This window comes from Diaphorina citri, unplaced genomic scaffold, assembly GCF_000475195.1.
Source record: "Diaphorina citri unplaced genomic scaffold, Diaci psyllid genome assembly version 1.1 scaffold695, whole genome shotgun sequence".
NCBI lineage: Eukaryota > Metazoa > Arthropoda > Insecta > Hemiptera > Psyllidae > Diaphorina > Diaphorina citri.
The window spans coordinates 125,314-150,369 of record NW_007378128.1 but is presented as its reverse complement, the minus strand read 5'-3'; the positions used below and the strand labels follow the sequence as shown (position 1 = coordinate 150,369).

The 25,056-nt window shown below is 36.0% G+C and overlaps 9 protein-coding genes across 9 annotated transcripts; all 9 read left to right on the top strand.

Moving 5' to 3' along the window:
* Positions 1–6: 6 nt before the first annotated feature.
* On the top strand, positions 7–9,884 carry LOC103511286 (zinc finger protein 260-like). Its single transcript, XM_008476004.3, has 2 exons — positions 7–475; positions 7,764–9,884. The coding sequence occupies exon 2, from the start codon at positions 8,281–8,283 to the stop codon at positions 9,571–9,573; it is 1,293 nt and encodes a 430-aa protein (XP_008474226.1). The 5' UTR covers positions 7–475; positions 7,764–8,280; the 3' UTR covers positions 9,574–9,884.
* Positions 833–2,541, top strand: LOC113468294 (zinc finger protein 429-like). The gene is made up of 2 exons (XM_026825091.1): positions 833–1,231; positions 1,502–2,541. Coding segments are annotated over exons 1-2 (672 nt in total). The 5' UTR covers positions 833–1,229; the 3' UTR covers positions 2,172–2,541.
* On the top strand, positions 2,541–3,677 carry LOC108252640 (gastrula zinc finger protein XlCGF71.1-like; the record flags this gene model as incomplete). The annotated part of the gene is made up of 2 exons (XM_026825094.1): positions 2,541–3,359; positions 3,454–3,677. A coding segment is annotated over one exon (807 nt), but the record flags the coding sequence as incomplete, so codon positions are not given.
* LOC108252639 (putative zinc finger protein 727) lies at positions 3,682–5,438 on the top strand. Its single transcript, XM_017444928.2, has one exon. It carries the CDS (start codon positions 3,947–3,949, stop codon positions 4,616–4,618), a length of 672 nt encoding a protein of 223 aa, XP_017300417.1. The 5' UTR covers positions 3,682–3,946; the 3' UTR covers positions 4,619–5,438.
* LOC103511273 (zinc finger protein 184) lies at positions 5,701–17,281 on the top strand. The gene is made up of 3 exons (XM_008475990.3): positions 5,701–5,797; positions 15,273–15,478; positions 15,757–17,281. The coding sequence occupies exons 1-3, from the start codon at positions 5,727–5,729 to the stop codon at positions 16,653–16,655; spliced, it is 1,176 nt and encodes a 391-aa protein (XP_008474212.2). The 5' UTR covers positions 5,701–5,726; the 3' UTR covers positions 16,656–17,281.
* LOC113468295 (gastrula zinc finger protein XlCGF7.1-like) lies at positions 10,824–11,506 on the top strand. Its single transcript, XM_026825092.1, has one exon. The coding sequence runs from the start codon at positions 10,889–10,891 to the stop codon at positions 11,486–11,488; it is 600 nt and encodes a 199-aa protein (XP_026680893.1). The 5' UTR covers positions 10,824–10,888; the 3' UTR covers positions 11,489–11,506.
* Positions 17,282–17,353: 72 nt separating the features above from the next.
* LOC103511283 (zinc finger protein 160-like) lies at positions 17,354–23,249 on the top strand. The gene is made up of 5 exons (XM_017444927.2): positions 17,354–17,391; positions 19,278–19,444; positions 20,315–20,660; positions 21,372–21,853; positions 22,276–23,249. The coding sequence occupies exons 1-5, from the start codon at positions 17,354–17,356 to the stop codon at positions 23,076–23,078; spliced, it is 1,836 nt and encodes a 611-aa protein (XP_017300416.1). The 3' UTR covers positions 23,079–23,249.
* Positions 23,250–23,263: 14 nt separating this feature from the next.
* On the top strand, positions 23,264–24,011 carry LOC113468291 (zinc finger protein 528-like). The gene is made up of 2 exons (XM_026825086.1): positions 23,264–23,279; positions 23,626–24,011. The coding sequence occupies exons 1-2, from the start codon at positions 23,264–23,266 to the stop codon at positions 24,009–24,011; spliced, it is 402 nt and encodes a 133-aa protein (XP_026680887.1).
* Positions 24,012–24,013: 2 nt separating this feature from the next.
* Positions 24,014–24,916, top strand: LOC108252638 (zinc finger and SCAN domain-containing protein 10). Its single transcript, XM_017444926.2, has one exon. It carries the CDS (start codon positions 24,014–24,016, stop codon positions 24,557–24,559), a length of 546 nt encoding a protein of 181 aa, XP_017300415.1. The 3' UTR covers positions 24,560–24,916.
* Positions 24,917–25,056: the final 140 nt, after the last annotated feature.

The following is a 25,056-nucleotide window of genomic DNA, read 5'->3' as shown; positions in this document are numbered from 1 at the left end:
AGGAAGAAGAAATGCATAATGCTCCTTTTCAAGGAAAATATTTGAGTGTTCCCTATTTTGTTGACATTAGGTATAATACCATTGACTAAATTAAAGTACCTAATATAGGCAAAACAAACCATGTTGTGTCATTGAAAGTACGATTTTCATTTATGAGCTTCATTTATTTGTTAGGTATACCAATCATAATATTATACTCCTTTGAGCATACATGGAGGTACATAACAACCACTTGTAACAGTTGTAATATGAGGTGATGGACCCCAGCTTAAATGTTTCATTTGCATACCTATATCTGTTGCTTTTAGGATAGATATTCTAATCATATTTGTCTCTCATTACCTAATCAGTCTTATGTACTTTTCATTTTCACCAAATTAGAGGTTCTGAGGGAAAAATGGTTCGTTATAATTTGTTACATTTAGAGTAAGTTTGGCTTTTGATGGTATGAACTTCTTCGATGTCAATTGTACAGGTACATCCTATACACAAACCAACGAGCATGTACATAATAATTGTTAATATGTTATGTTAATTTTCTAATGGAAATTAAACGATTTTGATTGGGAAAAAAACTAATGTCTTTTTATTTGACTCTAGTAGGCAAATTTAAAGAAAGGGAATTAAATTTCAATTTAAAAGAAGAAAAATTTATATGAACTTAAAATGGTCGTTTTCATATCTTACCTGGGATCCGTTATTATTATGGACAAGATATAAGTCGAGGATAATCCCTCGGTGATTTGTCAGAGAAGTTCAACATGGTTAAAGCGCCTAATGAACTGCTAGGATGAGACTGACATCAACATCATTATCACAATAATAAATTACCTATAATATTTTTTATTGGTATCATTCTGTTGTTATTATTTTGAACGGTTCCGGTGTAGTGTTCGGAAAATTATTACATTATAATTTTCCTACATGGTTTTCAAAGCTTTTCCCAATGGACACTCTTAACAGAGATCAAAATCCCCTACTAATCGGATGAATTTTCATTTGTGACAAGTTGTGCATCAATGTTTTGTAATAATAATTTGAGCATCAATGTTTTGTAATAATAATTTGATTTGGTTCCGGTGTAGTGTTCGGAAAATTATTACATATAATTTTCCTACATGGTTTTCAAACATTTCAGAAATGCAGCTTTTCCCAATGGACACTCTAATCGGATGAATTTTCATTTGTGACAAGTTGTGCATCAATGTTTTGTAATAATAATTTGATCAATGTAAGTCATGACTGAAATTTATTTAGAAATCTTGTATGAAACTAGACAAGTTGTGCATCAATGTTTTGTAATAATAATTTGATCAATGTAAGTCATGACTGAAATTTATTTAGAAATCTTGTATGAAACTAAAATTTAAACTTATCTATATGTATATTATGTACATACGTACCAAAAGCTGTTAAGAGATCTCATCTATTTTACTGCAACGAAGAATGGTGCACTATTTCACATGACAGACTTAAGTAAGATGGTACATTTGATTTCCAGGTTGATATGTTCACTCTGCTCTGAAACATTCAAATCAAAACCTCGCTTGAGAGCGCACATCTGGAAATGTCAAATGGAACCGGAAACCATTCTAGAAACATTGGGACACCAGTTTGAGAGCCAGCTGTTTACTGGCCCTATGGAAAAATGTGATATAATGTGTGACCAATGTGGAAAGCACTTTACTTCTTCGCAAAGCTTGGCACGTCATATAAAATGTGTTCATTTGAAAATCAAACATCACTGGTGTGATATTTGCGGAAAATCTTTTTTTGCTGCAAGTGAACTGAAACAGCATAGTTTCATCCATTCGGAACAGAAGGGATTCGTGTGTGATTTGTGTGGAGCGAGCTTCAAGCAAAGATCCTGTCTATGGAGTCACAAAAAGTGGAACCATGAAGAATTGAGTTACAAGTTCGAATGTACTCTTTGTGGGAAAAAGTTTGTTAAAAACTATTCGCTTTATGAACACATGAAAAGACATTCGGATGTTAGACCTTACAAATGCGATATATGCGGTCATGGTTTCAAATTGAACTATGACATGCTAAGGCACAAACAAGATGTACATAGCAACATCATTCACAACTGTAACTTGTGTTCTGCCACATTCAAGACAGCACGTGGTCTAAAACAGCATGAAAAGAAACACATGACATCCATACTGTAAATGTAATCACAGGATTCGACAATCATTTGAGACCAAGAAATCTGTCTGTTAGCTCCATTATAATACAACCTAATAAATTAAATGGACTCAACAGAGACAGCCATTCATATGAGATATGTCTATACAACTGTACTATAAAATTGTAAATCTATGAACTGTAGAAAAATATATAAGTTTTGCTGGAAATAATATAAAGTCCTTTGCCTGTCTATGTACGTCTGTCTTTTTGATGAAATTTTTCGTGGTTGATAATAATTTTTACTTTTTATTTATTAATTGATACTTTTGTACTTATGGTTTCTCATTCTTATGTGTGCGATTATTTCTAGATGCTTTCTCAGCTCCATATTATTAAAACGGTGCATTTGATTTTCCAGGTTGACCTGTGATCAATGCCATAGCACAGAGGAAGCTGGATGTAAATGTAACAGGCAGTTGTTACAATGTTCACTCTGCTCTGAAACATTCAAATCAAAACCAAGCTTGAGAGCGCACATCTGGAAATGTCAAATGGAACCGCAAACTATTCTAGAAACATATAACATTTTATCTCAATGTCCCGTCTGTAAATTAACATTTACTGACAAACGGAAGTTGAAGAGTCATCTAAAAACTCACTCTATAGAAAGATCTTATACATGTCACCACTGTGGAAAACAGTTGTGTGGTGCTAGTAACCTCTCACTACATATAAAATCTGTTCATTTGAAGATCAAAGATCATTCCTGTGATGTTTGTGATAAATCCTTTGTTAATAGAGCTGGATTAAGACTCCATAAGCTGATCCATTCTGAAGAGAGGGGATTCGTGTGTGATTTATGTGGAGCGAGTTTTAAGCAAAGACCCGCGCTTTGGGCTCACAAAAAACTACATGACGCTAAGTTAGAGTATAAGTTCAAATGTATTTTGTGTGATAGAAAATTCCACCGTAACTCGAAGTTAAATTCTCATATGAGAACTCATTCTGATGTTCGACCTTATAAGTGCGACATTTGTGAGCAACATTTCAAATTTAACTATGATATACAAATGCACAAGAGGTGTGTACATAGTAACATTAGACCTTACCAATGTACCTTATGTTCTGCTTCATTCAAAAGATCGAGTCATTTGAAACAGCATGGAAAAACACACATCAAACCTGAACATGATTTGAAAACAAAAATGAATCTGTAAGGTTTGGACTGGCGAGTCATTTGAAACAGCATGGAAAAACACACATCAAACCTGAACATGATTTGAAAACAAAAATGAATCTGTAAGGTTTGGACTGGTACCATGATAACTATTCCAACGAACTAATGGAGATAGACAAGGTAGTTTCCGCACTTGACTAATTTGACAAGAGCTCTCACTATCACCTAGTCTGTGACGGTGCGGACTCGGCATCCTCATTACTTGGTTGGGGCGCCTTGCAGTGATTTGTGGTCCGACACATCCAAATCCGACTCTCGACCGTATAACTAATATGTTTATCCCGACCTTTTATGTATTACGTTGTTGCATCTATTATTAAAGGTTAAAAAAGTTTCAACATAAACCTGTAGCCGGGTATACGTAACATTTCAATGATTTCAAATATTTTCTACTACTACTTCCTTACTCTAGTTACGTACAGGAAATATATAAGTACATACCTATTTCCCTGCAAGGGCATTGATATTCACCTGCGACAAATCCTACTCTGATATCCTAAAGTGAGACAGTACATTTGATTTTCCAGGTTTACATGCCATCAATGTCAGAGCACAGAGGAAGCTGGATGTAAATGTAACATGATGTTGATGAAATGCCAGTTGCTACACAGTCATCTAAATACCCAAGACAACAAAATCAATTATTCATGTGAACAATGTAAAGTGCAGTTCAGTTGTAAGAGTGACATGAGAAAACATGCTAAGACACATCTGCCTGCAATAGGAAGATCCTATACATGTGACCAATGTGGAAAGCAATTGAGTTATGCGAAAACTCTGGCGAACCATATCAAAGGTGTTCATTTGAAAATTAAAAAACACAGTTGTGAAAATTGTGCAAAATCATTTTTTTCTCTAGCTGAACTTAGGCAGCATAGTCCGGTCCATTCAGAACAGAAAAGCTTTGTGTGTGAATTGTGTGGAGCGAGCTTCAAACAGAGAACTTGTCTATGGAGTCACAAAAAGTGGAACCATGAAGAATTGATTTACAAGTTCGAATGTACTCTTTGTGGGAAAAAGTTTGTTAAAAACTATTCGCTTTATGAACATATGAAAAGACATTCGGATGTTAGACCTTATAAATGCGATATATGCGGTCATGGTTTCAAATTGAACTATGACATGCTAAGGCACAAACAAGATGTACATAGTACTACTAGGCCTTACTTGTGTACAATATGTTCTGCTACATTCAAGACAGCACGTGCTCTGAAACAACATGGAAGAACTCATATAAAGTCTAGAACATAAAAATTTCGCTTGCGGTCCAACAGTTAGAAATTGTTCTATTTTATGGATATTATAAAATATATAATGGATGTTATAATACATAGCCATGTTTATCCTCTTCTAGGTATTTTGCAGTATACAGTCTGATAGGCTAAAATACAAAGGATACAAACTAGAATTGAATATTTGTGCCATTCCCAGTGACCCAAACTTGAGTTTTCCATACTTAAAACAACCACCCTGTGAAGCAATGGACAAACCAAAGTTTGATAACTGATTCTAAAGCCTGATACACACCCTACAATTTTACTTACGATCAGATCAAAGGATAAATTCCATATTTTGTTCCGGTACAGAAATTTGACACGAAAATTTATCATACGATCAAATCGTAAGGAGAAATGTGTACCATAGTACCATGCTCAAGGCTGGAGAAGTAGAGACTACAGGTTCATGTTGAAATGTTTGTTGAACTTGGAGTAAGATATTGGAGACAATTCAAACAAAGCCTGTGAATACTCCAAGATTAACAGACCTTTCAACATGAACGATTTTAAACATGGCAGAAATTTTGTTTTGGTCAAACGAAATAGCTTGCAAGTATTTTACAGTTTTTATTACCATTATTATTATTTATGCTCTTTCCACAAATTAAGCCCGTCGGTGGTTCGCAAAAATCAAGTTCGATAGTTAAAAATCATGCACAGCAAGTTTGATTTCCATTGTATACTTACTCATATACATAGTCATACTCTGACAGTGCATTTGATTTCCAGGTTTACATGCCATCATATACATAGTCATACTCTGACAGTGTATTTGATTTCCAGGTTTACATGCCATCAATAATACAGAGGACATTTAAAATGTCTGTTAAAACGTTCCAAGTCTACAGTCTACCTATTCTCATCCATTTCAATAGATTTATTTCTGTGGGCTGTATCCACCTTAGGGTTGGGACATCGAGATGAAAACATCGATGTTCGATACATCGATGTTTTTAAACTTCGATATATCGAGTATCCGATATATCGTAATCAAAAACATCGATGTTGACATCGATGTTTTTGTTCCGATGTATCGATGTTTTCAAAACATCGATGTCGATGTCCCAACCCTAATCCACCTCATGATTTCATATAAACACTCCGTAGAGTTTATCATACGCTTTCACATTATCTTCAGCTGGAAATTATCAAGGTACCATTCTAAAGTTTCTAAATGATAATTAAATCAATATAATATAATATATTTACTGACAGGACGAGCCTATGCAGTTCAATTGTAAGAGTGATATGAGAAAACATGTTCACTCACATCTGAGTATGGAAGAGAGGGGATTCGTTTGTGAAATATGTGACTTTCTAGGTATTGTGGTTCTCGAGATAGAGCGATCAGTGTGTGAACTATGAACTGTGAATGGATCTCGTTCTTATAATATAAGATTATGTCATATGTAATAAAACAGCGAGATACATAGATACATAGGTACTCGTATGTATTGTAATGTGGTTAGGTTTTGGCATACACAATTACACACTACTCCATCATAGCAAAATATTCGTTTATTTTTGTTTGTTTCATAGAGTTCTGTTCAACAAATGCACGAATGGTATCAATGGAAGATCTAAGTTGCACGATTAGAACACAATCATCATCATTTCAACAAAAAGTTATTTCTTACAGAGGGCAAGGCGACAAAACTTATTTCTTATAGAGGTGAAATTCCTGAGCCCCGAGAAAAAAAAGTTATTTCTTATCTATAGTTTTTTTTTATTTACTATCAAGGTTTCCTATTCTCATCGGAAGGGAACACGCAATTTCTATTTACTATCGAGTTTTATTTCTTATCGAGTTATCTCTTATCGAGGTTCCACTGTATTACAATTGTTCAAGACCACTTGACTGTAGTTTTACACTTTTTTTAAAAGTAACATTTGTATCGATAAAAAAAAAAAAAAAACTGTTCGTCAACATTATTACGATTCGCTCTAGCCTGGTTCACACGGTACACAATGCACTCTGGTCGTAGGATCAGAAAGTATTATAAATCGTTGTTGTAGTCGGGAAACTGTAAAATTCCTGTTCTCTATGTACCGGACAAAATGCTCATCCTCGATATAATCGCATGAAAAATCCTAGCATGTGTAGCAGGCTCAAGATTTATGTAAATAGTATAAATACTTATCTTACCACATCATTAATTGTATATACATATGTATAAAGTATTACTAATGAGAAGAAGGAAGAAGAAATGCATAATGCTCCTTTTCAAGGAAAATATTTGAGTGTTCCCTATTTTGTTGACATTAGGTATAATATTTGATGCCAGACCTTACAATTGTGACGTTTGCCATCAAGCTTTCAAAGCCAAATACGACTTGGTAAGGCACAAACGAGATGTACATATCACTACTAGACCTTACCAGTGTACCTTATGTTCTGCCACATTCAAGGCAGCACGTGTTCTAAAACAACATGAAAGAACTCATGTGAAATCCAAAACCTGAGATGAATTTCCATTGTAATGTGACGCAACCTTTTAAAATCATTCAATGTGAGGGTAATAGAAGTGGAGAATAAATAGAGATATTCCCCTCCTTGTAGTTCTTGTGACTTTCCTGTTATCTCAATGAATCATTCAATGTGAGGGTAATAGAAGTGGAGAATAAATAGAGATATTCCCCTCCTTGTAGTTCTTGTGACTTTCCTGTTATCTCAATCTGTTCTTCGAAAGTTGAATAACATTTTGGAAGTAATAAACCACTTTAATTTAATTTTCCCCTCTACTTTTCTCAACATGTGGGACATTAAATTTCATTTTTGGGGTGTGAATTTCCAAAGGAATCATTAGTGGAACTTTTGACTTGAGTATCTACTTTAATCGTGTAGTAACTAGTGGTGGCATTACCAGTGAAAAAATATTGATGATGAATGAGAATTAATAGTAAAGGAAGCACTAACTAATGCTGTGATGCTCACAAAATTTGTGAAAAAGCTCTCTCCTTTACCACAAAAAATTAATGATTGATTAATTGATTACATATAATGGTCACTGCACTCACCTTGCACGCGGGAGACCCGGGTTCGATTCCCGGCGGGGTCAAGAAATTTGTATCTAGCAAATGATTAACTCCGTGACTGGACTTCGATGTCAATTGTACAGGTACATCCTATACACAAACCAACGAGCATGTACATAATAATTGTTAATATGTTATGTTAATTTTCTAATAGAAATTAAACGATTTTGATTGGGAAAAAAACTAATGTCTTTTTATTTGACTCTAGTAGGCAAATTTAAAGAAAGGGAATTAAATTTCAATTTAAAAGAAGAAAAATTTATATGAACTTAAAATGGTCGTTTTCATATCTTACCTGGGATCCGTTATTATTATGGACAAGATATAAGTCGAGGATAATCCCTCGGTGATTTGTCAGAGAAGTTCAACATGGTTAAAGCGCCTAATGAAAAAAAAGAAGCTTTATCAGTTTAGGCGAAAATCTCTGTAATATGTATAAAATGTTTTCACAAGTGAATAAATATGAAATGAAGTATATGAACCTCCTGAACTACAGCCAGTTCTCTGCTTTGCAGGTGGTATGGTGGTGTAAACACCAGAGCTACAAGTGTGGAGGAACAGCCAAGCTGTAGTAATTCTAACCAAGAAGGAATTCAGAACATGCTCGCGAAACGATCTGGCAAAATGGGTATAGTGAATGTAAAACCGACTAGGTTAGACGCTGGTCAAACACGTTCACTTCCCCAGAGTAACAAGGATTTCAAAGTCTTTCAAGAGAGTAACAGTAACTTGGATATAAGCAATAAAGTCAATAAACTTTGTGAAACAATTGCCAGTATCAAGCATGTAGAACATGAGAGATCATTAAAATATACAGATGAAAAATCAGTGGAATATGGAGAAAATGAAAAATCAGAATATGCAGAAGATGGAAGATCAGAATATGCAGGAGATGGAAGATCAGAATATGCAGAAGATGGAGAAGATGGAAGATCAGAATATGCAGAAGATGAAGAATCAGTTGACCGTATTGAAGATCTAACCGAAAACAAAAAGAAGAAAACTTACAAGAAAAGAAATAGAGATGATTTGGGTAGGAAAACAGACCTATACGCTTCTTGTAAGATATGTTGTAAGTCATACGATAAAAAATATTTCATTCGACATATGTCATTGAAACATGGAATTGACGTGACAAGCAATGGAAAACATGTTGTGCCGAATAATAAGAGATATCCAAGTAAAGTACAATGCTCTATATGTGGAAGTAGCTTTACAAAAAAGTATTTTAAGAAGCATGTGGTAAATATGCATAATATATCTGCCATAGATGTCAACAAGTACAAAGTGGAATTCCCGAAGGATAAGAAAGACGAGAAAGAAAGTAAACGGGAGATGATTGAGAATTGTAAAACTATTGAAAACGGTAAAGTCAGTTACAATTGTTTCCAATGTAAACTAGAGTATTCTGACTTGCATTCATTTCGAATTCACTTGGGATCTCACGAAGGTGAAGTTCCTGTCATTTGCGACAAATGCTCAAAACAGTTCAGAACTCAAGAAGGTTTAAAGTTGCACATTCGTGTCATACACGAAGGTGTTAAAAATTACACGTGCGAATTTTGTGATAAACGTTTTTCGTGTCAATCAAATCTCGTTTCTCATCGTAGACTTCATACGGGAGAGAAACCGTTTGTGTGCCAGCATTGTGGGAAGGCATTTGGGAACTATACGACCTTCTCCATCCATCTCTTGTACCATGAAGGAAATCGGAAATATGCGTGTACCCTATGCCATAAGACTTACTTGAGACAGGGCCATCTGACCAGTCATATGAGGAGTCATGTTGAAAATAAAACCAAAGTGTATAATTTTTACTGTGATCACTGTCGTAAAGCTTTTGTGTCCAAGGTTGGCTTGAAGAAACATGTCTCTAGACACACAACATTATAGACTTTGTTTTTGTTAAATTCCTATTAATAAATAAAAATAAATGATATTATCAGTTATTTATACACAAGTTTTTTTTTTTTCTTTTTTTTTCGAGAGAGAGAGTTTTGATAGAGGGAACTGTAACTACTCAGGTTTTATTGCCCCGAAAGTGAAGAGAGAAGGAAGCCAGGCTAATAGAAATGAATCTTATCTGTTTTAAAGGTTAAAAAAGTTTCAACATAAACCTGTAGCCGGGTATACGTAACATTTCAACGATTTCAAATATTTTCTACTACTACTTCCTCACTCTAGTTACGTATAATTGATTAATTTTACCCACGAGTAAATGTATGGTAGTTTCATTTTCCCCTATTGATTTTAATTTGTTTTACCAAGTGTTGTGTATACCCTTGAAAGTTCTAACTTTTTAATATTAAATAATTATTTACTATTTTTGTTTATTAATTTATCATAGTACTAGCTTCTATTTTGTCATATATGCCTTCTTTCACTTTGAAGTTGTTTCAACATATTAGATGAAAACAAAATAATATGGTCAATCTTTGTTCAACACTCTTAATATAATTTTAAATAATCAATTATTATTTTATTTTATTTTAGTATTTGTGATAACTTGTGTTTGTAATGTATCTGTTTTATGTGTACAAAGGGCTCGTCTCGTCAGTAAATATATTATTATTATAATTAAAATATTAATAATACCAGCAATTAAAAACATTAAATGTGTTTTCATTGTTCTTTTCCAACTCACAAGTTTCAAAACGGTGCGTTTGATTTTTCAGGTATACGTGTAATCGATGTCAGAACACAGAGGAAGAAGGTTGTAAATGTAACATGCCTTTGATGAAACCCCAGATGCAATCAGAAATCATTCCAGGATCTTATACAATTTTCGTAGCCTCCCAATGTCCAGTGTGTAAAAAGATATATACCGATCAACAGTTGTTTCAAAATCATTTAGAAACCCACGACAATGAAATGGATTATTCATGTGAGCATTGTGATATGCAGTTCAATTGTAAGAGTGATATGAGAAAACATGTTCACTCACATCTGAGTATGGAAGAGAGGGGATTCGTTTGTGAAATATGTGGACATGTTGTTGATGAAATGCCAGTTGCTACACAGTCATCTAAATACCCAGGACAACAAAATCAATTATTCATGTGAACAATGTAAAGTACAGTTCAGTTGTAAGAGTGACATGAGAAAACATGCTAAGACACATCTGCCTGCAATAGAAATATGTGGAGCAAGTTTTAAGCAAGCGACCGCGCTACGGTATCACAGATTACAAAATCATGCCCCTAAGTTAATGTTCGAATGCAATTTGTGTGACAGAAGGTTCTACAAGAAATATAAGTTAAACAAGCATATGAAATGGCATTCTGATCTAAAAGCTTATACATGTGACCAATGTGGGAAGCAGTTGAGTAGTAAATATATTCTGGAAAGTCATATTAAATCTGTTCATTTGAAAATTAAACATAAAACTTGTGAAGATTGTGGAAAATTGTTTTTTAATCTAGGTGATCTGAAGAACCATAGGCTGATCCATTCAAATCAGAAGGCATTTTTGTGTGAATTGTGTGGAGCGAGCTTTAAACAAAAAAATTCCTTACTCAGTCACAAAAAGGGCATGCATGAAGAGATGCATTACAAATGTACTTTGTGTGACGAAAAATTCCACCGCAAATCAAATTTAAATAACCACATGCTGAGACATTCTTATGCAAGACTTTACTATTGTGACGTTTGTCATCAAGCTTTCAAACAAAAATGCCTCTTGGCAAAACACAACCGAGATGTACATATCACTACTAGACCTTACCAGTGTACCTTATGTTCTGCCACATTCAAGACAGCACCTGTTTTGAAACAACATGGAAAAACGCATATGAAATCTAGAACATGAAAATTTAGCCTGCGACACATCAAATTAATTCCATTTGTTGGTTTGTTTCAAATTTTTCTCTAAGAGCTCGACCCAGCAACCAGGGCAAGACAAAATTCAGACAAAAATGTGAAAATTAAACTTTCGGCCCTGATGGCCTCTGGGGTTGAAAATGGATGTTTCAAATATGCATTTTTGGGTCTTGATTTCGAGATGAATCATTAGTGGGACCTATTTGAAGCATAAATCACTTATCAAAATGAATTTCCCATTTTGGGTGCTTCCCCTATTGACGGACGAACATGGATAAATTAAAAATTGAATACGCCATAACTCCGGCCCTGGTTGCTGGGTCGAGCTCAAACTTGTATCAAAGTACGCTTTCTAGGTGTTGTGGTTCTCGAGATAGAGCGATCAGTGTGTGAACTGTGAATGAGTGAATGGATCCTGTTCTTATAATATAAGATGTATTAGAAAATAAATACACATGGTACTATTGTTACTTTCTATTTTTTTTTTCAACTTTTTATCGGTTTTAAAATTGAATTCCTTCTCTCCCTCTCTCTCCCCCCCTCCCTCCCTCCCCCTTTAGTTACAAGATTTTTCCATTATTTTAACTAACTTTGTAGTTAAAATGTCATACCTACTCTACATAACATACTAACACCCACTCTCTATCATAAATCATAACATTGTATCTAATAATAAATAATTAATTGTTGATTCTAAAAATAAAGGTAATGTTGTACCTATTTTATAACTATCTACGTCTTTCTCCTTTTTACATCCTCTACCTCTACTGTCATTAAAAGAGTGTTTCATTGCAAATCTTACCGGACCTTATTGGGTTCTTTGATTGTCATGCCAATAAACGAATGTTACGTTGAACCATTTGTTAAGTGGAGTACGAAAGGTTAAATAATAATAAATCAAGCCAATGCAAGTATTTTGATTCTAATACCTACATTAAACGGTGCGTTCATCTTACCGGACCTTATTGGGTTCTTTGATTGTCATGCCAATAAACGAATGTTACGTTGAACCATTTGTTAAGTGGAGTACGAAAGGTAATAATAAATCAAGCCAATGCAAGTATTTTGATTCTAATACGTACATTATAACATTGTATCTAATAATAAATAATTAATTGTTGATTCTAAAAATAAAGGTAATGTTGTACCTATTTTATAACTATCTACGTCTTTAACGTCTTTCTCCTTTTTACATCCTCTACCTCTATGTTTCTGTCATTAAAAGAGTGTTTCATTGCAAATCTTACCGGACCTTATTGGGTTCTTTGATTGTCATGCCAATAACCGAATGTTACGTTGAACCATTTGTTAAGTGGAGTACGAAAGGTTAAATAGTAATAAATCAAGCCAATGCAAGTATTTTGATTCTAATACGTACATTAAACGGTGCGTTTGATTTTCCAGGTTGACCTGTGATCAATGTCATAGCAGAGAGGAAGCTGGATGTAAATGTAACATGCAGTTGTTACAATGTTCACTCTGCTCTGAAACATTCAAATCAAAATCTCGCTTGAGAGTGCACATCTGGAAATGTCAAATGGAACCGGAAACCATTCTAGAAACATATAACATTTCATTCAACGGCGAAACCCGATTTCAATGTCCTGTGTGTAAACTGATTCTCAGAAGCAAGTATAGTCTGAAGAATCACGTTAGAATCCATACGAAAGAGAAATTGTAGAAACATATAACATTTCATTCAACGGCGAAACCCGATTTCAATGTCCTGTGTGTAAACTGATTCTCAGAAGCAAGTATAGTCTGAAAAATCACGTTAGAATCCATACGAAAGAGAAATTATTTATTTGTGAGGAATGTGGGAAACAATTCGTCACTTCGTCTGCCTTGAGACGACATAAGAAAGCTGTTCACCTTAAAATCAAAGATCATTCTTGTGATGTTTGTGGCAAGGTGTTCTCTTGTCCCACGAACTTGACTGTACATAAGCGTGTCCACACGGGAGAAAAACCTTTTGTGTGTGAATCCTGTGGCAAGAGTTTTTCGCAGCATTCTTCATTGTTTATTCACAAAATGATTCATACACAGAGACAATATCGATATGAATGTTCTCACTGTCAGAAAAAGTTCTTCCGGAACTCCAAGTTGACATCTCATCTTAAAACTCATTCAGATCTAAGACCTTACGAGTGTGACATTTGTAATGCATCATTTAAAACCAACTACGAAAGAAAAAAGCATAGAATTTATGTACACAGTGAGACTAGACCTTACCAGTGTAATTTATGTAATGCCTCATTCAAGAGACCAGGACATTTGAAACAGCATGGAAAAACGCACAACACGGAAAAGTATACATGCTTGGTTGTATCCTTGTGACCTTTGAACGTAAAAGTGTCTGGTGCAAATATTGTATAGTATTGACCTAAAGTCTCCAAGTTGATTAATCTAATATATAAAAATGAATATTTGTAATATAATAAAATTGTCGTATCTTGAAAATCCTAATAATGAGCTGAGTGAATGAAATTAACGTCCGGTGGTTTTTAGGCATTTTACATGTTGCAAACAACTTTTACATGATAGACGTACTGTTCATAAAGCACAAATACATGCGGTTGTGGACAAGGGTGAGTACCTCAGTAAAAGCTAAAATGAGACTCCAGAGGATATATAAATAAAAGAAACTTGTAGTGATCTACATAGTTGATGGAAAGTTGTATTTAAAGTTCATTTCTCCTTGTTGAACATTATAGTTAATTATAGTCAGTGACACTTGACAGAGAGATGAGAATAGTTTTGCTTGAAAGTTAATGTTGTATCGTTCAAAGAATATTATTTGCTTGACAGAATGTGGCTTTCTCCTATCCTGTCTTCCTTCTCTCTTCGATTTCGGGACGATAAGACCTTAGCAGTTACATTTCCCTCTGTCAAACCTCTTTAAAAAAAATGTTTAGATATATAGGTAATTGAGCCAATTAAGCGTATAGGCACATCAAAATAAATAAACAATTGGATATAGGAATATTTTTATAACTAAAAATAATTACCTAAATAAATTATTTACTACATCGTATTCATCATCATTATTATTTATTAATCATTATCATTACCCATCTTTTTAAGGTTTACTAGAAAGACCTGAACCTGCTAAGGTTTTATCGTCCCAAAAGTGGAGAGAGAAGGAAGACAGTACAGGAGAAAGCCAGCTGTCCCGAGATCGAACCTTATCCTCCCCGGGCGGGAAACGAACCCGCAACCTAGCGCTTACAAGACGGACGCCCTAACTAGACTGGCTGACCTATCTTTACTTCGAATTTTGGTCCTGAAAATAATTTCGCATTTTGCAAATATTTGACGTCACAAATTCACAATAATGTCACTGCACAGTGGTTATATTTATCTAAGATTTGAAACCATTGGACACATGTGTGGCGTGTTACATATGTATATCATACGCTTTCACATTATCTTCAGCTGGAAATTATCAAGGTACCATTCTAAAGTTTCTAAATGATAATTAAATCAATATAATATAATGTATTTACTGACAGGACGAGCCCTTTGTACTCGTATTACAGTCACATTACTCAAAGTATATATTTCTCTAGGTAGGTATAATTAACAAAATTTGTATCTTTGACTTTAAAAACATTTTTTTAATGATAAAAAGTGATAAGCATGGTAACAGAACTATTTGTTGTTAAGCATCTTCAGAAATCAAAAAAGTAGTATTAAATGACACATTAGTTGTTTTAGATCTACTTGTTTTCAGCTTCCTTCTGATATAATATGCTGACGTTGTTGTTTTCCAGGTGGTCTTGCAAGCTGTGCTCTTCAACGCAAAAACCTGATTGTAAATGTCATTTCAAGAGAAGCATGATTGTGGAATGTAAAATGTGCCACCAAAAACTTGATAAAAAACACTTTGGCAATCATTTATTAACATCTCACCAAGATGAACTAGAACTTCCCCGTAGAGATTATGATATTGATGACGAATATACAATTATTGCTCAACATGATAGAGATTTTAGATCTACTTGTTTTCAGCTTCCTTCTGATATAATATGCTGACGTTGTTGTTTTCCAGGTGGTCTTGCAAGCTGTGCTCTTCAACACAAAAACCTGATTGTAAATGTCATTTCAAGAGAAGCGTGATTGTGGAATGTAAAATGTGCCACCAAAAACTTGATAAAAAACACTTTGGCAATCATTTATTAACATCTCACCAAGATGAACTAGAACTTACCCGTAGAGATTATGATATTGATGACGAATATACAATTATTGCTCAACATGACAGAGAGGTTTCTAAAAGAAAGAAAGCTAAAAATACAAAGAGAAAGAATTTAGTGTATTGCTTTCATTGTAACAAAGGTTTCTCTAGTAAAGGTTTGCTGGAAGAACATGTGTTCAGTTGTAAAGCTAAAAGAAAAGAAAATCTCGATAGTTATCAAATAACGTGGGGTGTGGACATGGTGAGATACCAATGTCCCATGTGTCAAATTGTATTGAAACGTAAAGACACATTACGCCATCATCTTAAACTTCACACAGGAGAGAAGTTTGTAACGTGTGAACAGTGTGGTAAACAATTACATGGAGTTTACGCTTTCAAACGACACCTCAAATCTGTTCATTTGAAAATCAAAGATCTCTGCTGTGATATGTGCGGTAAAGCATTTTCTTGTCAAACAAATCTTGCTGCACACAAAAAAACTCACTCTGGTGATAAACCGTACGTTTGTGAAACTTGTGGCAAGAGTTTTGCACAGAATGCTTCATTGAAATATCACCACGACACTGTCCATGCTCTTGTTAAAAAACGTCTCTTCCAGTGTTCACAATGCCCGAAGAAATTCTATAGAAATTCCAAACTCAACGCACATTTAAAAATTCACACGGAAGAGCGAGCCTGTTTCTGCGATATTTGTAATCATAGTTTTAAAACGGATAACGAAGTGAAGAAACACAAACGTTTTGTACATACAGATGAGAGACCTCATGCTTGTCAATATTGTAGCGCCACTTTCAAAAAGTCCGATCATTTGAAACGGCACAGTAAAACAGCGCATAAAGAAATGTACCAGAGTGAAGACATTGATCAGCAAACCATCCTACTGGATCCTCGAACCTATGTGCATCCTTACGTTCCATACCAGGGTGATCCTACCAGACCTAGTCATGGTATATAGACACATCCTACATTCCGAGTAAAGAAAAACCAACTCATGATTCAAGTGTGAAAATTAGATACATACCTGTTAATTGAATTACAACACGGAACATTTATGTTTCTTGTACCTACCTATCTTGTATCAATAATGATGATAGTGCTTATTTATACTGCTCGAATAGGACTCAAAAGTCCCTTTACTTCAGCAATAGGCGACTACTATTTTTGTGGTAAAATTCTCAAATATATTGAGGATTAAACTCCATACTTCACCTCGGCTGGGATAATTTACGCTGTCCTGTTTACCAGATTGTCTTGACCATTGCATAACCGAGACAAGTTCATTCATAGTCTTTTTATTATTTTTTTAAGAGGTTTGACAGAGGGAACTGTAACTGCTATGGTCTTAGCGTCCCGAAATAGAAGAGAGAAGGAGGAGGATAGGAGAAAGCCAGCCGTTCCGAGACCGAACATTATCCCATCAGGATAAAATCCGCCCTGGGCGCGGCCTAGCGCTTACAAGGCAGACGCACTACCAACTAAGCTAACTAGGCTGGCCATTCATAGTCTTAGTTGTTAGGTAGCATAAATACAATCCATATTTGAGACTACGGGCGTTTTCGTAAGCCAAATGTTCTCCGGCAATAATATTGCGCAAGAGACTTGCTGTGTGTTTAGACTACACAAATACACACAGAAAGTCAGAGGAAAGCAAGAATGTCTCTTGCTCAAGCCAACTTACTATTACTACTATCGTAAATCAATTAATATGTCTTGATCAGCAAACCATCCTACTGGATCCTCGAACCTATGTGCATCCTTACGTTCCATACCAGGGTGATCCTACCAGACCTAGTCATGGGATATAGACACCTCCTACATTCCGAGTAAAGAAAAACCAACTCATGATTCAAATGTGAAAATTAGATACATACCTGTTCATTGATTTACAACACGGAACAAATCATTTATGTTTCTTGTACCTACCTATCTTGTAACAATAATGACGATAGTGCTTATTTATACTGCTCGAATAGGACTCAAAAGTCCTTTTACTTCAGCAATAGGCGACTACTATTTTTGTGGTAAAATTCTCAAATATATTGAGGATTAAACTCCATACTTCACCTCGGCTGGGATAATTTACGCTCTCCTGTTTACCAGAGTGTCTAGACACTCTAGACCATTGCATAACCGAGACAAGTTCATTCATACAGTAAAACATCAAAACTCTGTTCCGTGTTGATTTATGCCGGGCGTCTCTTCAAACTATTGACGTAGGTTTTTTTTTTTTTAAGAGGTTTGACAGAGGGAACTGTAACTGCTATGGTCTTATCGTCCCGAAATCGAAGAGAGAAGGAAGACAGGATAGGAGAAAGCCAGCCGTTCCGAGAACGAACATTATCCCATCAGGATAAAATCCGCCCCAGGCGCGGCCTAGCGCTTACAAGGCAGACGCACTACCAACTAAGCTAACTAGGCTGGCCATTCATAGTCTTAGTTGTTAGGTAGCATAAATACGATCCATCTTTGAGACTACGGTCGTTTTCATAAGCCAAATGTTCTCCGGTAATAATATTGCGCAAGAGACTTGCTGTGTGTTTAGACTACACAAATACACACAGAAAGTCAGAGGAAAGCAGGAATGTCTCTTGCTCAAGCCAACTTACCATCGTAAATCAAATAATATGTCTATCTAATAAAGCTTATTGTAAATTTTTTTGATTGATGTAAATTATAACCAACATTAAGCACGGACAGTGGTCTTTGTTTTCATTAATGTCCATCTTGTCCATTTATTTTTTTGTTAATTTGCCGCGCAAAGTTGATTCTAAATGTACATGAGACTACAAATACATAATACCCATGTAATGTGCGGAACAACGAAAGTCTTAGACAAACATATGTAGGTATGTAATGAAATCTTATCTCAAAGTAATGAAATCTAATAATAATAATAATTACAATATACATTAAAAAAAAACTATATTTGACTCGTATAGTCTGTTTCGTAGTATGCTCATCCTGTAGTATGTCCCTCATCAGATCGGCGAGAAGAGATAAAACTTCCCATTTAGGTGCTACTGTTGGGACAAGCCAGCGCGTTAGCACTGGACTAACGAAGCCCCCGTTTTCTTTGTCCGTTTGACATCCTAAGATGAATTTATATTGTTAAATGTGCCATACTGAGGGAGAAAAAAATAGGGAAGCCCAGTCGAGTGATTGGGTTCCGGAACTCTAAAACAGGAAGTTCGACAGTTCAATATAGCATTTGAACTACCTAAATCAGGGAAAGTAACGCAATAAGTTTTTTTTTTTTTTTTTCAAGAGGTTTAACAGAGGGAACTGTAACTGCTATGGTCTTAGCGTCCCGAAATCGAAAAGAGAAGGAAGACAGGATAGGAGAAAGCCAGCCGTTCCGAGAACGAACATTATCCCATCAGGATAAAATCCGCCCCGGGCGAGAATCGAACCCGCGGCCTAGCGCTTACAAGGCAGACGCACTACCAACTAAGCTAACTAGGCTGGCAACGCAATAAGTTCTTTCGCCGTAGTCTTCAAAAACTTGTGGCACCCTAATTTTCTTCTCAGTGCACCATTCGAGTTTTGAATATTGATTTAGACGGTTGTGTGTTTCCAGAGATTCTCCTGAGAACGTGATACCGAGTGAAAGTTCTGGACTAATCCCGTGTTCGTATTGTGACAAAAAGCTGAAGGGCCAATTCAACTTGCGCCAGCATTTCTTCGCTAAGCACAGCCCTGATCTCTTGTACGAGTGTGAGATATGTAAAGCAAGGTTCAAACTATGTGAGTAACGATAAGGCCGGGACTACAAGTTCATGTTGGAATGATTGTTGATCTCTGAACACTCTGATGCGAGCTCAGAGGTGAAGAACCATTTCTTCACGAGCTTTTAGAACCGGGGTTATAATAATAATAATAATAAAAAAAAAATAGTAAACATAAAAAGGCAGCCTGAACCTACATTACATTCCTTGTGTACCTGTATAAATTCAAAGGTAGGTAATCGATTTCTGTGTTCATGTAAAAATATGCGGATTTGTGTTGTGTGCCTATGTATGAAGTATTGAAGTATGAACGCAAGAAGTAAAATTAATTTACTGTGTGGTTTTGCTGGTAACCTGACAACCTTACAAAATTTTCTAGTTTCTACTGAATAACGATGAATACGGATGCAGAAATATTGATGTTAGCCAACAGTTGATGAAATCCTCTTGTGATGTGATCCCCTCAATGGATCAGCTGTTAATTAATAACGTAGGTAGGTAAGAGTATAGTCGAATAATTATTGTCCTAGAATTAATAAAAAATCTTTAATCACCCAATATAATTGAACTTGGTGAAGTGCATTTATGTACTTGTATTTTTCAGCTCACTTAAAAAGAGAAGGAAAAACAACACCCAATTATTATGAAGCAATGGATGACAAGGAATTGAACAAGGCGTCCACACCTCGGTCTATAATTATATCTCATTTAAAACTTAAAGGCTAGGGCTAAATACCTAAGGAGCTCCTATTCCTCCAAAATCTATAACCTGCTGAACAACATAACACTAATGAATAGTCTGATCTTGTACCTATTGACGAATATGTACTTCCTATCAATGAGAAACAAACATTTAAAAACGATATGTTGAAATTCTTCTTTTTCAGAGGTGATCCACATGACTCGAAGAAAATTTCCATTAGTCGCGTTCACACGAGAAAAAAAGAGCTTCTAGTTTCAAGTACTTGTGCTCAACAAGATCCAGAGCCATTGCAATCTGCAAGCATTGAAGTCATCACACCAAACGCGGATCCGTCTCAAAATCTGTTCTGCATCAAATGTAACGCCTCTTTCACTTCAAGTCCAGCTATGCAATCTCATCTGAAGAAGGTTCACAACTTTTCAAATCCGAATCGATTCGATTGCTGCTTCTGCTCGGAAATATTTAACCTGAAGAAAGACTATCACGAGCATTTGAAAAAAGAACATGGACAGACCACTTCGGGGACACGCCGGTTTCAGCTATGTTGTGTACCTGTATAAATTCAAAGGTAGGTAATCGATTTCTGTGTTCATGTAAAAATATGCGGATTTGTGTTGTGTGCCTATGTATGAGGTATTGAAGTATGAACGCAAGAAGTAAAATTAATCTACTGTGTGGTTTTGCTGGTAACCTGACAACCTTACAAAATTTTCTACTGAATAACGATGAATACGGATGCAGAAATATTGAAGTTAGCCAACAGTTGTTGATGAAATCCTCTTGTGATGTGATCCCCTCATTGGATCAGCTGTTAATTAATAACGTAGGTAGGTAAGAGTATAGTCGAATAATTATTGTCCTAGGTAGAATTAATAAATAATCTTTAATCACCCAATATAATTGAACTTGGTGAAGTGCATTTATGTACTTGTATTTTTCAGCTCACTTAAAAAGAAGGAAAAACAACTCACTTAAAAAGAGAAGGAAAACCTATTTATTATCAAGCCATGGATGACAAGGAATTGAACAAGGCGTCCACACCTCGGTCTATAATTATATCTCATTTAAAACTTAAAGGCTAGGGATAAATACCTAAAGAGATCCTATTCCTCCAAAATCTATAACCTCCTGAACAACATAACACTAATGAATAGTCTGATCTTGTACCTATTGACGAATATGTACTTCCTATCAATGAGAAATAAACATTTAAAAACGATTTGTTGAAATTCTTCTTTTTCAGAGGTGATCCACATGACTTGAAGAAAATTTCCATTAGTCGCGTTCACACGAGAAAAAAAGAGCTTCTAGTTTCAAGTACTTGTGCTCAACAAGATCCAGAGCCATTGCAATCTGCAAGCATTGAAGTCATCACACCAAACGCGGATCCGTCTCAAAATCTGTTCTGCATCAAATGTAACGCCTCTTTCACTTCAAGTCCAGCTATGCAATCTCATCTGAAGAAGGTTCACAACTTTTCAAATCCGAATCGATTCGATTGCTGCTTCTGCTCGGAAATATTTAACCTGAAGAAAGACTATCACGAGCATTTGAAAAAAGAACATGGACAGACCACTTCGGGGACACGCCGGTTTCAGCTATGTGCCTGTACAGACTGTGGTAGAATGTTTTATAATAATGGAGCTCTTGGTATTCATAGGAGAGCTGTGCACTCCCAGGAGAACACCTACCAATGTGATCCATGTGGCAAAGTGTTTCCATCAAGTAAGTTCAACATTCAAAAGCGAGGAAATGTAAAATAAAAAGGTAGATAGCTTATTTAGCCAAGTGAATAGTAGGCAGGTATACGTATACCTACAAGCAAAGTACTATACTGTCACATTGAGAAAAGCAAGGAAAAAATTGGGGTGATAAAAACAAAAGTCGAACGGAGGCCCTTTGTAGAATTTTTCAGAGACTTTAAGTTAGGAAGGGTGTATTTTCCACGTATTATAGGATATTCTGTTGTAGTGTAGATTTGACTTTCATTTCAGTGATGATTGCCATTTTCGCTTCAATTTTCTGAAATTACGCACGAATTCATCTAGTCTAGTCTCATTTAATTAAGGGAGATGAATTTTTATGCAAATCGTTGTTGCGTTGATAGAAAACTGCTAAATTAACGCATGCTAATGGTTTGTTCTCAGAGAAATACATGCGAGAACATATCAAGAGGATTCACATAAACCAGGGACGTGTGCGTAAGCAGCGTGAACCACGACCCCCCGCCAAACCAGATAGTGAAAAACCGTTTAAATGCAACCTGTGTGGAACCGGTTTCGAAAGCGATCGCCAAGTGTCGGGACATCGTGTGAACTGTGCCTTCTTTGTGCTCAAACCTGAAGAAGCAAAACTAACTGGGGAACTCACGGCCACTACACCAGATAAAGAAAGTTTCGTGATTATGCCAAAACTGAAGAAAAAGAAGAAAGAGGACAAGATAGGAACTGTTCGACAGTCGAAACTTGGCAAAATAAATGGCGACGAACCACCGTTCGCATGTCCTCAATGTGGGAAACTTTACAACAAGAAATCTTCCCTGTATATGCACCTGTCTACGAAACATGGCAAGAGAAGTGAACCCACTGTATGTGAGGCTTGTGGCAAACACGTCATCAATATTCGCAACCACATGAGACAGGTTCATCTATATCCTGAGGTGCGTCCACATATGTGTGACTTGTGTGGCGCTCGGTTCAAGAAGAGTAGTGCCTTGCTTCAGCACCGTCCTATACATACGGGAGAGAGACATATATGTCCTGTGTGTGGACGAGGGTTTACTCAGCGAGGTGCTATGAAGAAGCATGTCAGTACACTTCATCATCTGGTTTTGCCAAACAAGTCAGATGAGCCGCCTACTCAATTGTATGGTGGAGAGGAAGGAAATCGACATGCCAACTCGTTAACAGAATTGACCTCTATTAGTCACCAGAATATTATGAGGGAATAAAAAATTAAGGAAGAAGAAGAACAACGTTAGCAGACAAATGACACTCTTGCCCTCCCTCCCTCCCTTTGCATATTAAACTCCTATCCTTAAAGAATGTACATACGTACAATATTGTACATCACTGAGAAACATTAGCGCTCGCAAATAAGTAAAGCTACTAAAACTAGGAACTAGGAACTCACAACATGACTACTGAAAAAAGTATTATTATTTATTTAAACCCTAATCGAGAATAATGAGAGAAAGTAGAGTGTGAGGGAGAGAATAATGAGAGAAAGTATAGTGTGAGGGATAGAATAATGAGAGAAAGTAGAGTGTGAGGGATAGAATAATGAGAGAAAGTAGAGTGCGAGGGATAGAATAATGAGAGAAAGTAGAGTGTGAGGGATAGAATAATGAGAGAAAGTAGAGTGTGAGATATAGAATAATGAGAGAAAGTATAGTGTGAGGGATAGAATAATGAGAGAAAGTATAGTGTGAGGGATAAAATAACGAGAGAAAGTAGAGTATGAGGGATAATTAACGCATGCTAATGGTTTGTTCTCAGAGAAATACATGCGAGAACATATCAAGAGGATTCACATAAACCAGGGACGTGTGCGTAAGCAGCGTGAACCACGACCCCCCGCCAAACCAGATAGTGAAAAACCGTTTAAATGCAACCTGTGTGGAACCGGTTTCGAAAGCGATCGCCAAGTGTCGGGACATCGTGTGAACTGTGCCTTCTTTGTGCTCAAACCTGAAGAAGCAAAACTAACTGGGGAACTCACGGCCACTACACCAGATAAAGAAAGTTTCGTGATTATGCCAAAACTGAAGAAAAAGAAGAAAGAGGACAAGATAGGAACTGTTCGACAGTCGAAACTTGGCAAAATAAATGGCGATGAACCACCGTTCGCATGTCCTCAATGTGGGAAACTTTACAATTCGTGATTATGCCAAAACTGAAGAAAAAGAAGAAAGAGGACAAGATAGGAACTGTTCGACAGTCGAAACTTGGCAAAATAAATGGCGACGAACCACCGTTCGCATGTCCTCAATGTGGGAAACTTTACAACAAGAAATCTTCCCTGTATATGCACCTGTCTACGAAACATGGCAAGAGAAGTGAACCCACTGTATGTGAGGCTTGTGGCAAACACGTCATCAATATTCGCAACCACATGAGACAGGTTCATCTATATCCTGAGGTGCGTCCACATATGTGTGACTTGTGTGGCGCTCGGTTCAAGAAGAGTAGTGCCTTGCTTCAGCACCGTCCTATACATACGGGAGAGAGACATATATGTCCTGTGTGTGGACGAGGGTTTACTCAGCGAGGTGCTATGAAGAAGCATGTCAGTACACTTCATCATCTGGTTTTGCCAAACAAGTCAGATGAGCCGCCTACTCAATTGTATGGTGGAGAGGAAGGAAATCGACATGCCAACTCGTTAACAGAATTGACCTCTATTAGTCACCAGAATATTATGAGGGAATAAAAATTAAGGAAGAAGAACAATGTTAGCAGACAAATGACACTCTTGCCCTCCCTCCCTTTGGATATTAAACTCCTGTCCTTAAAGAATGTACATACCTACAATATTGTACATCACTGAAAAACATTTGCGCTCGCAAATAAGTAAAGCTACTAAAACTAGGAACTAGGAACTCACAATATGACTACTGAAAAAAGTATTATTATTTATTTAAACGTTTAAACCCTATTTGAAAAGATCATGTGTGCCTGTGAAAAGTAAATTCATGTCAAACTTTGTTTACCTACTTTTGAAAATTCATGAAAATCCTTGGAAAACAGTGAAATAATAAAACCAAGTTTATTGTTTTGTTTTAAAAAATTCATGTTAATGTACTTTCTCTTACATCTAGGTAGAAAGAGAAAACAATTTTATTGGTAGAAAATAGAAGATTCTGTTATGGTTCGCAATGGGTAGTAATCTCGTAATGTAAATCTAAAATCTCCTTTGACGCTGAATTG

Coding starts and splice junctions, on each gene's coding strand:
- LOC108252639 (XM_017444928.2), top strand. CDS start 3,947: ATGATGTTGATGAAATGCCAGTTGCTACACAGTCATCTAAATACCCAA.
- LOC103511273 (XM_008475990.3), top strand. CDS start 5,727: ATGATTTCATATAAACACTCCGTAGAGTTTATCATACGCTTTCACATT. Junction 5,798..15,272: donor TTCAGCTGGAAATTATCAAG/GTACCATTCTAA, acceptor GTTGTTTTCCAG/GTGGTCTTGCAAGCTGTGCT. Junction 15,479..15,756: donor ATATACAATTATTGCTCAAC/ATGATAGAGATT, acceptor TTATTGCTCAAC/ATGACAGAGAGGTTTCTAAA.
- LOC113468295 (XM_026825092.1), top strand. CDS start 10,889: ATGTTCGAATGCAATTTGTGTGACAGAAGGTTCTACAAGAAATATAAG.
- LOC108252638 (XM_017444926.2), top strand. CDS start 24,014: ATGCCAAAACTGAAGAAAAAGAAGAAAGAGGACAAGATAGGAACTGTT.
- LOC103511286 (XM_008476004.3), top strand. CDS start 8,281: ATGCTCGCGAAACGATCTGGCAAAATGGGTATAGTGAATGTAAAACCG.
- LOC103511283 (XM_017444927.2), top strand. CDS start 17,354: ATGTCTCTTGCTCAAGCCAACTTACTATTACTACTATC. Junction 19,445..20,314: donor TAAAGCAAGGTTCAAACTAT/GTGAGTAACGAT, acceptor TCTTTTTCAGAG/GTGATCCACATGACTCGAAG. Junction 21,854..22,275: donor TGGCAAAGTGTTTCCATCAA/GTAAGTTCAACA, acceptor GTTTGTTCTCAG/AGAAATACATGCGAGAACAT.